The sequence below is a fragment of the Piliocolobus tephrosceles genome, chromosome 6 (genome assembly GCF_002776525.5).
Source record: "Piliocolobus tephrosceles isolate RC106 chromosome 6, ASM277652v3, whole genome shotgun sequence".
Taxonomy (NCBI): domain Eukaryota; kingdom Metazoa; phylum Chordata; class Mammalia; order Primates; family Cercopithecidae; genus Piliocolobus; species Piliocolobus tephrosceles.
This window is the reverse complement of record NC_045439.1, coordinates 69,664,982-69,677,744: the sequence shown is the minus strand read 5'-3', so window position 1 is coordinate 69,677,744 and position 12,763 is coordinate 69,664,982. Positions and strand designations below refer to the sequence as shown.

At 36.1% G+C, this 12,763-nt stretch overlaps 1 protein-coding gene across 1 annotated transcript in view; it reads left to right on the top strand.

The window, feature by feature from the left end:
* MIPOL1 (mirror-image polydactyly 1) overlaps positions 1-12,763 on the top strand; it is a 366,103-nt gene that overhangs the window by 302,757 nt on the left and 50,583 nt on the right. Inside the window, exon 13 of the mRNA XM_023189671.1 lies at positions 1,234-1,464. Coding sequence (XP_023045439.1) covers positions 1,234-1,464 — 231 coding nt within the window. The remainder of the gene's footprint in view (positions 1-1,233; positions 1,465-12,763) is intronic.

The window sequence follows — 12,763 nt, the reverse complement described above, 5'->3', positions numbered from 1 at the left end:
TTTCCATGTAGTAACCAATTGACCAGGGCTTAGTAATAGTCTGTATTTTTAGGAAGGAATTTGAATCCTGAAATGATTTCATCTGGTATGCTGACTGTCCTTGTTTCATGTCATCCTAGTTCTATGGGATGCCTTCTCCAAAATAAGCATACTGTATAGGCTTATAGGTAACTTAAACTAAAAAAGGAAATGTATAATTAGTTTGAACAGTTTTAAAGAAAGTATCAGATGAGGTATTAGGACAATGCCAAAGTTCACTGACTAGCTTTTTGCAGGTTTAATAATGATATTGCTTTCCTTCACATTATCAATCTATATTATATAGTTAAGTTGTTTCACTTCAAATGTCTCCAATCGACATTTCCTTTGTATGCATATACTGAAATGATATTTAATAAAAAAGAACATCTCCTGTGTGGATTTTAAATTTCTCTTATTAAATATTTATATTTTCAAAATGTCTTTATTTAATTGAGTGAGGTGCTTGGTGCCATTTCAGAATAACCTCAGGTGGTAGGTGGTAATGACATATCAAAGATTTGACCTTTAGCATTTTAGGATTCTATTTGTCTGCATTTTCTTCTGCATTCATTTAGTCTTAATTTATATGCTATTTCTCTGTATGACTTAATGAGTAGATGTATTTGTTATAAGATTCATTAGCCAAAAATATATATATATATATACACATATATATGAATACATATTATTTCTGTGCAATCTGACCAGTGATTTTAAATTCATTTATATCTCAACTGTGACAAGTAGAAAATGCTGTGTAGAAGGCTGGTCAGTATTTGCATAAACCTCATCCATTCTCATTAAGTGCTTGGAAGAATAGACCCTCAATCTCCTAAACCAATGTCCATTCTCTTCTCACTTCTTTCAGCTTATTATATTCTTTTATTTGCCTAGAGATACTTTATTTTCCAGTTCTCAATTCATTTTAAAGAAAATTGAATGTAATATTTACACTGATATAATTAAATTAACATCTTGCAGCATCTTTTTGTATGCTCTGGTAGCATAGTCATTTGTCTGAGTATCTTTCAGCCTAGAAGCAGAAAAATTATCAATTTTCATGTTGTGACATAAAAATTATTTTCATTTGCTCATTTAAGTATTTATTGATTTTTAGAATTAGAAATTCTAAATGGAGGTTTTTGTTAAATAGATCATAGATCACTCAGTCTACATTACTTATCTTTAAATTATTTTTTAATATTTTCTCAGTTTACACAAATCTTTATCTCAAGAAGAAAATCTGAAGGATCAGTTTAACTATACCCTGAGTACATATGAAGAAGCTTTAAAAAACAGAGAGAACATTGTTTCCATCACTCAACAACAAAATGAGGAACTGGCTACTCAACTGCAACAAGCTCTGACAGAGCGAGCAAATATGGAATTACAACTTCAACATGCCACAGAGGCCTCCCAAGTAACCAATGAAAAAGTTCAAAAGTAAGTTAAATGATCTTTTAATACTTCAAACGTGAAACAAAACAAAACACTTTCTTTTGGGAACTAAACAATATGTATTTATTGATCGTGTTAATAGTTTAAGACAAAAGTAGAATTAACCCAGTAAACTTTTTTAGATTGGATACCAGATGCCATATTTGGGATCAAAAAAGTCATTTTCTTGGGAACTACTGTTACCATGTAGGGCAGACCATTTTTGTTTAATAACTGATCATCAGTTCGTGGAGGCCATACTATTTAAATCATTTCACAGTCCCAAGTTAATAGACAAAGTTATTAGCAAGGGGAAGAGGCAGTCAAGTTACCACCTCAACTCATTCAGCTTTTCAATAATCCTGCTTGAGTTGAGATCATCTGTGACATTGCAGTCTGAGACTTGTAGGTGCATAAAAACCAGTAGGGTGAAATTAATTTTCTTGTGTTGTTCTTCTGAAGTATTCAATACTGCTTTTCACAGTGCATAATTATATGTGTTTATTTTGAATGATCTTTGCATTTTTATTAAAATTTAAATTAAGCTGCATAATCTGTCAGTCCTTTTGACAGCTAGCAAAATGTTAACAAATAGCTTACCAGGCAAAGAAGTCACTTGTTAATTTATTGGACTTGAACATTGTAGCAGAATTTTCTGAGACACCTTTAATGTAATAGAACCACTGTAATAGAATACATAGAATACATGTAATAGAATATATTTTAACCTTCTTTATGTATTGTTAACAGCATTACAGCATTCACATATCTAGTCACCTTCAATTTCAAAGATATACTTTTTTACTTAACAATTATTTTGTCAGTTTTACACTATGAAGCAGTGCTCACATCAAGGTTTCTTACTTCCCACTACTTCTTATTTGAAAATGTCATCTCGACCATTTCCTCAGTATCCCCAAAGTTATATTTTGATTAATAGCCAAAGTTATGTAAGTCAGTAGTTTTAAAATAGACCATTTTAAAACAGTGCATTTAATCTTTACTACCAGTGTACCTTGAAACTTTTGATTTATGTAGGTATTATATATATTTGCAAGTTTAAAGATTGGGTTTGTATTCAGTCATAAACTATATCTGGTTATTCACAATGTACATTATATTCTAAGAACATGATGATGTATATAGGTAGATCTCATTTCATTGTAAATCACAATCAGTAACTTTTGACAGGATCTGATTTGGCTCTGTTTGCTTAAAGTCTACAAATAAATACAAATTTCAAAGGTTTCTTTATATGTAATCCTTCAGTTTCTATTTATGACCAAAATTCCCTAAAACAGTCATTCCCACAGAACAATTTGATTTTCGAAAAATCTTTGGATGTGTTATTAACCTTTTATTTTTTAGATCTCATCAACTATCATCATCATTTCATTAAAAAATATTCTTTTATACACCCAGAAGTAGAAATAACATTGTCTCAGATAATGTTTTCAATTAAATAACTTTACTGAATGGCCAAGATGACTGAATAGGAACAGCTCTAGTCTGCAGCTCCCAGCATGATCGACGCAGAAGATGGGTGATTTCTGTATTTCCAACTGAGGTACCTGGTTCATCTCATTGGGACTGGTTAGACAGTGCGTGCAGCCCACGGAGGGTGAGCCAAAGCAGGGCAGGGCATCACCTCACCCAGGAAGCACAAGGGATCAGGGGATTTCTTTTTCCTTGCCATGGGAAGCCATGACAGACTGTACCTGGAAAATCGGTACAGTCCAACCCAAATACTGTGCTTTTCCCACAGTCTTACCAACCGGCAGACCAGGAGATTCTCTCCTGTGCCTGCCTTGCTGGCTCCCACACCCATGAAGCATGACTCACTGCGAGCGTGGCAGTCTGAGATCCACCTGTGAGGCTGCAGCCTGGTGGGGGGAGGGGCATCTGGCATCTGCCATTGCTGAGGCTTCAAGGTAAACAAAGTGGTCAGGAAGCTTGAACTGGGTAGAGCCCACCACAGCTCAACAAGGCTTACTGCCTCTATAGACTCCATCTCTGAGGGCAGGGCATAGCTGAACAAAAGACAGTGGACAACTTCTGCAGACTTAAGTGTCCCTGTCTGACAGCTCTGAAGAGAGAAGTGGTTCTCCCAGCATGGCATTTGAGCTCTGAGAATGGACAGACTGCCTCCTCAAGTGGGTCTCTGACACCCTTGTAGTCTAACTGGGAGACACCTCCCAGTAGGGGCTGACAGACACCTCATGCAGAAGCTTCCAGAGGAAGGATCAGGCAGCAATATTTGCTGTTCAGCAGCTTCTGCTGGTGATGCCCAGGCAAACAGTGTCTGGAGTGGACCTCCAGCAAACTCCAACAGACCTGCAGCTGAGGGACCTGAATGTTAGAAGAAAAACTAACAAACAGAAAGGAATAGCATCAACATCAACAAAAAGGACATCCACACCAAAACCTCACCTGTAGGTCACGAACATCACAGAACAAAGGTAGATAAAACCACAAAGATGAGAAGAAAACAGAGCAGAAAATCTGAAAATTCTAAAAACCAGAGCGCCTGTCCTCCACCAAAGGATCGCAGCTGCTCGCCAGAAACGGAACAAAGCTGAATGGAGAATGAATTTGATGAGTTGACAGAAGGCGGCTTCAGAAGGTTGGTAATAACAAAATTCTCTGAGCTAAAGGAGCATGTTCAAACCCATCAAAGGAAGCTAAAAGCCTTGAAAAAAAGTTAGAAGAATGGCTAACTAGAATAAACAGTGTAGAGAAGATCTTAAAGGACCTGATGGAACTGAAAACCATGGCACGAGAACTTCATGACACATGCACAAGCTTCAGTAGGTGATTCGATCAAGAGCAAGAAAGGATATCAGTGATTGAAGATCAAATTAATTAAATAAAGTGAGATGACAAGATTAGAGAAAATTAAAAAGAAACCAAAAAAGCCTCCAAGAAATATGGGACTATGTGAAAAGACCAAATCTACGTTTGATTGGTGTACCTGAAAGTGACAGGGAGAATGAAACTGAGTTGGAGAATACTCTTCAGGATATTATCCAGGAGAACTTCCCCAACCTAGCAAGGCATGCCAACATTCAAATTCAGGAAATATAAAGAACACCACAAAGATACTCCTTGAGAAGAGCAAACCCAAGAAACATAATTGTCAAATTCACCAAGGTTGAAATGAAGGAATAAATGTTAAGGGCAGCCATGAAGGTCGGGTTACACACAAAGGAAAGCCGACTTTCAGCTGGTCTCTCAGCAGAAACCCTACAAGCCAGAAGAGAGTGGGGGCCAATATTCAACATTCTTAAGGAAAAGAATTTTCAACCCAGAATTTCGTATCCAGACAAACTAAGCTTCATAAGTGAAGGAGAAATAAAATCCATTACAGACAAGGAAATGCTGAGAGATATTGTCACCACCAGGCCTGCCTTACAAGAGCTCCTGAAGGAAGCACTAAACATGGAAAGGAACAATTGGTACAAGCCACTGCAAAAACATGCCAAATTGTAAAGACCACCGATGCTATGAAGAAACTGTATCAATTAACAGGCAAATTAACCAGCTAACATCATAATGACAGGATCAAATTCACACATAACAATATTAACCTTAAATGTAAATAGGCTAAATGACCCAATTAAAAGACCCAGACTGGCAAATTGGATAGTCAAGACCCATCAGGTTGCTATATTCAGGAGACCCATCTCACATGCAGAGACACAAATAGGCTCAAAATAAAGGAATGGAGGAAGATCTACCAAGCAAATGGAAAATAAAAAAAAAGCAGAGTTTGCAATCCTCGTCTCTGATAAAACAGACTTTAAACCAACAAAGATCAAAAGAGACAAAGAGGGCCATTACGTAGTGGTAAAGGGATCACTTCAACAAGAAGAGCTAACTGTCCTAAATATATATGCACCCAATACAGGAGCACCCAGATTCATTGCAGGAGCACCCAGCTTCATAAAGCAAGTCATTACAGACCTACAAAGAGACTTAGACTCCCACACAATGATAATGGGGGACTTTAACACCCCACTGTCAATATTAGATCAATGAGAGAGGAGGTTAACAAGGATATCCAGGACTTGAACTCAGCTCAGCACCAAGCAGACCTAGTAGACATCTGCAGAACTCCCCTCCACCCAAAATCAACAGAATATACATTTTCCTCAGCACCACATTGCACCTATTCTAAAATTGACCACATAACTGGAAGTAAAGCACTCCTCAGCAAATGTCAAAGAACAGAAATCACAACAAACTGTCTCTTAGACCACAGTGCAATCAAATTAGAACTCAGGATTAAGAAACTCACTCAAACCACACAACTACATGGAAACCGAACAACCTGCTCCTGAATGACTGATGGGTAAATAATGAACTGAAAGCAGAAATAAAGATGTTCTTTGAAACCAATGAGAACAAAGACACAATGTACCAGAATCTCTGGGACACATGTAAAGCAGTGTTAAGAGGGAAATTTATAGCACTAAATGCCCACAAGACAAAGCAAGAAAGATCTAAAATTGACACTCTAACATCACAATTAAAAGAACTAGAGAAGCAAGAACAAACAAATTCAAAAGTTAGCACAAGGTAAGAAATAACTAAGATCAGAGTAGAACTAAAGAAAATAGAGACACAAAAAACCCTTCAAAAAACCAATGAATACAGGAACTAGTGTTTTGAAAAGATCAAGAAAATTAATAGAATGCTAGCTAGACTAATAAAGAAGAAGAGAGGGAAGAATCAAATAGATGCAATTAAAAATGATAAAGGGGATATCACCACTGATCCCACAAAAATACAAACTACCATCAGAGAATACTATAAACACCTCTATGCAAATAAACTAGAAAATCTAGAAAAAATTGATAAATTCCTAGACACATACACTCTCCCTAGACTAACCCAGGAGGAAGTTGATTCTCTAAATAGACCAATAACAGCTCTGAAATTGAGGCAATAATTAATAGCTGGCCACCAAAAATAGTCCAGAACCAGACAGATTCACAGCCGAATTCTACCAGAGGTACAAAGAGGAGCTGATACCATTCCTTCTGAAACTATTCTGGTCAATAGAAAAAGAGGGAATCCTCCCGAGCTCATTTTATGAGGCCAGCATCATCCTTATACCAAAGCCAGGCAGAGACACAACAAAAAGAAAAAGAGAATTTCAGACCAATATCCCTGGTGAACATCGCTGTGAAAATCCTCAATAAAATACTGGCAAACCGAATCCAGCAGCTCGTCAAAAAGCTTATCTACCACGATCAAGTTGGCTTCATCCGTGGGACACAAGGCTGGTTCAACTTATGCACATCAATAAATGTAATCCATCACATAAACAGAACCAATGACAGAAACCACATGATTATCTCATTAAATGCAGAAAAGGCCTTTGGCAAAATTCAGCAGCCTTTACACTAAAACCTCTCAATAAACCCGGTATTGATGGAATGTATCTCAAAATAATAAGAGCTATTTATGACAAACCCACAGCCAATATCATACCGAATGGGCAAAAACTGGAAGCATTCCCTTTGAAAACTGACACAAGACAAGGATGTTCTCTCTCACCACTCCTATGCAACATCGTATTGGAAGTTCTGGCCAGGGCAATCGGGCAAGAGAAAGAAATAAATTATATTCGATTAAGGAAAGAGGAAGTCAAATTGTCCCTGTTGCAGATGACATGATTGTTTATTTAGAAAACCCCATCATCTCAGCCCAAAACCCCCTTAGGCTGATAAGCAACTTCAGCAAAGTCTCAGGATACAAAATCAATGTGCAAAAATCACAAGCATTCCTATGCACTAACAGATAAACAGAGAGCCAAATCATAAGGGAATTCCCATTCACAATTGCTTCAAAGAGAATAAAATACCTAGGAATCCAACTTACAAGGGATGTGAAGGACCCTTTCAAAGATCTACAAACCACTGCTCAATGAAATAAAAGAGGACACAGATAAATGGAAGAACATTCCATGCTCATGGATAGGAATAATCAATATGAAAATGGCCATGCTGCCCAAGGTAATTTATAGATTCAATGCCAATCTATCAAGCTACCAATGACTTTCTTCACAGAATTGGAAAAAACTAATGTTCATATGGAACCAAAAAAGAGCACACATAGCCAAGACAATCCTAAACAAAAAGAGCAAAGCTGGAGACATCACACTACCTGACTTCGAACTATACTACAAGGCTACTGTAACCAAAAGAGCATGATACTGGTACCAAAACTGTAAGACCAATGGAACAGAACAGAGGCCTCAGAAATAACACCACACATCTACAACCATCTGATCTTTGACAAACCTGACAAAAACAAGCAGTGGGGAAAGGATTCCCTATTTAATAAATGGTGCTGAGAAAACTGGCTAGCCATATATAGAAAGCTGAAACTGGATCCCTTCCTTACACCTTATACAAAAATTATTTCAAGATGAATTAAAGACTTAAATATAAGACCTAAAACCATAAAATCCCTAGGAGAAAACCTAGGCAATACTATTCAGGACACAGGTATGGGCAAAGACTTCATGACTAAAACACAAAAGCAATGACAACAGAAGCCAAAATTGACAAATGGGATCTAATTAAACTAAGGAGCTTCTGCACAGCAAAAGAAACTATCATCAGAGTGAACAAGTGACCTACAGAATGGGAGAAAATTTTTGCAATCTACCCATCTGACAATGGGCTAATATCCAGAATCTACATGATTTGTTTGGACTTAAACAAATTTACAAGAAAAAAACAAACATCCATGTCAAAAAGTGGGCAAAGCATATGAACAGACCTTCTCAAAAGAAGACATTTATGCAGCCAACAGACATCAAAAAATGCTCATCATCACTGGTCATCAGAGAAATGCAAATCAAAACCACAATGAGATACCATCTCATGCCAGTTAGAATGGTAATCATTAAAAAGTCAGGAAACAACAGATGCTGAGAGGATATAGAGAAATAGAAATGCTTTTACACTGTTGGTGGGAGTGTAAATTAGTTAACCATGATGGGAGACAGTGTGATGATTCCTCAAGGATCTAGAACTAGAAATACCATTTGACCCAGCCATCCCATTACTGGGTATATACCCAAAGGATTATAAATCATTTTACGATAAACGCATATGCACACGTATGTTTATTAGAACTGTTCACAATAGGAAACACTTGGAACCAACCCAGATGTCCATCGATGACAGACTGGATTAAGAAAATGTGGCACATATACGCCATGGAATACCATGCAGCCATAAAAAAGGTTGAGTTCATGTCCTTTGCAGGGACATGAATGAACCTGGAAACCATCATTCTTAGCAAACTATCACAAGGACAGAAAACCAAACACCATATGCTCTCACTCGTAGGAGTGAATCGAACCATGAAAACACTTGGACACAGGGTGGGGAGCATCACACACCGGGGCCTGTCAGGGACTGGGGGACTGGGCTTAATGCTCTTATCTCTTAAGATAGCATTAAGAGAAATACCTAACGTAAATGACGACTTGATGGGTGCAGCAAACCAACATGGTACATGCATACCTATGTAACAAACCTGCACGTTGTGTATATGTACCCTAGAACCTAAAGTATAATAAAAAATAATTAATAAATAAAATAACTTTAAGCCTGAAAAATTCACTGTCTCTTCCTTATTTTTTGCAATTAACCATAGACAGAGCAAAACTTTTTTATGGAATGGCACTAATCCATGGATCAGAGTTTAAGCACAACTTTGTCATTTATGAGAATTAAATGTTAAATCTCTTATTCTTCTGATTTCCAACAGTAAGCACTAGATGAAGTATTATCGGGTTTTCCTTTTCATATTTGATCCACTGTATTTCATATTTAGTTGCCATCAATTGGGCAGAGTGTATCTTCATGAGGATATTAGCCTATTTTATTGAGTTTAAGAGAAATGTTATCCTCTTAAAGGAAACCAACTTATAAGACTTTGCAAGATGGTATTCATAGTCTCCTTAAAAATCTGAAATCAATATTATTAGCAAATAATTTTAGAAAGTTCTTTGAAAATATGTCAGTATTCCAGGGAATTTAAAATTTGAACTAAAGGAATTTCTTCATGATCAAATTTTTCTTCACAATCAAATTTCTTAAATAACTTTCCTCTTTTCCCTTCACAATCAAATTTCTTGAATAACTGATCTGTATTCACCATCTCTAATTTTTCAATTCCCATTTACTCCCCTGCTACTCAGTACAGCATGGCTAGTTTGTATACTGAAATTGTTCTTCTTAAGATCACCAGTAATTTTCTAACTACTAAATTCAATGGCTTATTTTAAACTGTATTTTTATTATACAATGAATATATGTTTATGGTGGAAATAAATAAAGACCTTCGTATATCTTCAGCAATATAGCATAGTGGTTTAAAAGCTCAAGCTTAGAATTCAGAATGTAAAGGTATGTGAACCTGGATATAAAACACTATGTTAATGTGGACAATAATGCTTCTATCTCATAACATTGCCATGATAATTCGGTGAGCTAATATATATAATGCTTTTAGAACAATATGTGTTACATAATTCCTCCTTCTCTTGGCATTTCACTCCACACTGTACTATCTCATTCCTCAGAAGGGCTCTACCTTTTCAGGACTAAATGCCTTTGTTTATATTGGTTCCTCTGCTCATATAATGTTATTTTAGGATTTTTTTTAAGGTTACCAAGCATCCGATCACAAATGCAGTTAACTTTTGCAATATTTATCCTACTTGAACTCTCATCATTTAGTACTGTTCATCATTCCTTCCTGAAGCCTTTTCTTAAATTCTGTAGCACCATTTTTCTCTACCTTTATGACTTCTCTGACTGTTCCTACTCCATTTCTTTGAGGGATTACATCTCCCAGCTATCCGAAAATAATGGTTTCTTAAAAGATTTTATTTTTCTTCTACCTCTACACAATTCCGGTAATGCCATCTATTTCCTTAAGCTTCAACTACAACTTATTCACCAAATAACTTCCAAATACTTATCTTAGTACTCACCTATCCCCTGAGATCCAGTCTCATGTTTCCAAAACTCTTTACTCTTCACTGCCCTGAAAGTAAAGTCCTGTCCATTCTCCTGTATTTCCTGCCTCAATTAATGCACTTCAGCAACTTCCGTGCTGTCCTTGTTTCCTCACTCTTTTTTTTTTTTTTTTGCCTTTCACATTCACTTTGTCATGAATCTTTGTTTTGCCTGCTGCCTAAATATCTCCTGATTCCCTCTACCTCATCCTCTCTTGGTAATTGCATTCATTGAGACCCTCATCATCACTCATCTAGACTTGCAATAATCATAAAACTAGTTGACCTGCATTGGGTCTTTCAAATTTATCCTCCTCACTGCCACCAAGTAATCTTTTTAAAATGTAATTTGTATCATATTATTTCCCTGTTTAAAATTTTTCAGGGTCTGTTCATTCCCTACAAGTTAAATGATTTAACATGACATATGAGGCCTATCACTTGCCTTCTCCCATTGTTCTAGTATCATTTTCTCCCACAACACATACCACAACATCTTTGCACGTGCGATTTCTTCTTCTCAGAATATATTTCTCCCTTATTGTTGCCTGGCCAAATTTTTGTTACTTCCTAAAGTCCAGTCCAAATGTCACGTCTACAATAAAGACTTTACTGGCTTCTTCCAGTTAATTATTTCTTTATTTTCTGTTTCTTTAATGTTTTCATAGTATTTAATCCATACCTTTACTAATCATCTAAGATCGAGGATATATATGTGTGTGTGTGTGTGTTTGTGTATAGTGACCTCCCTGACAATTCTGAGGGTTTTATATATATGTGTGTATATATACATCTATATGTATATATACATACACACAAAGAGTGAGATGTATATATCACTCTTTGAAGTGTAAGGGGAGTCATCATAGTGTCACACAGGGTTCTTAGCATAGAGCAAAAAAATTCCCACAAACTCAGCTGCTTAATCTGTTTGCAGGATGAATTATAGAACAAGATAGATGACTCTGGGTGCTGAGAAGAGGAACAGAGCACATTTCTACAGTTTCTCAATTTTAAAAAAGCCTACATATATGTACATATATAGTACAGGTACATATATACATACACATATATCATTTATGTATGAATATCCACATATATTGTTTATATATGTGCATGTACATATGTATATATACTTATATGTGATATATATGTATCATATGTTTGTATATGTTTATACATATATGTGTCACATACACGTGATACACATACACATGTATGTGTGTATATACTTGTATGTATATCTGTATACTTATGTATAAACTATATGTGTATGTGTATAGACACATGTAAACTATGTATATGTACATATATGTAGGCATTTTCTAAATTAAGAAACTGTAGAAATGCACTGTTCCTCTTCCCAGCACCCACAGTCATTGATCATGTTTTATAATTCAACCTGAAAACTATATATATGTATATGCATACATACATAGTTTATATACACACATATATAGTTTATATATGTATATATACACATGTAGTCTATATAGTCTATTCATCTTTGGTCTATATATATATAGACTATATATACTTACATATATAAACTATACATATGTCTATATACACACACACATATAAACTACATGTATAGAGACATAGATATGGACTCTGTGTATATATATGGTTTATATATATGCACATACATATACGTGTTTGTGTATATATATAGTTTTGTTTTGGTTTTGGGGGTTTTTATGAGACAGGGTCTTGCTCTGTCACCCAGAATGGAGTACTGTGGCACAATCATGGCTCACTGCAGCCTCAGCCTCCCCAGGAAATGGCACTACAAGCATGCGTCACCACACCTGGCCAATATTTTTGGTGGGTTTTTTTGTTTGTTTGTTTTTTTGTTTGTTTGTTTGTTTGTTTTTGGTCAAGATGAGGTTTCATCATGTTGCCAAGGCTTATCTCAAACTCCTGGACTGAAGCAATCTGCCCACCTCAGCCTCCCAAAGTGCTGGGATTACAAGTGTGAGACACTGCACCGGGCATAGGTGGTATGTTTTTTACATCTATTTTCTACCTAGTGCACTCTCTCCCAGATTTCCTAAGACATTGACTGTGTTCTATTCATCTTTGTTTCTCCATCTCTTCTAAAAACTCATGCAGATACCTGCTGTAAAGTAAGTACTCTGTAAATGCTATGAACAAATCAACCATAACTGTTTAATAGTTTGAGAGAATAACAGAATAAAGTTAAAGCAGGTAAAGTTAGAGATACACAGGAAAATTTCAGATATACTCCCCTCTACT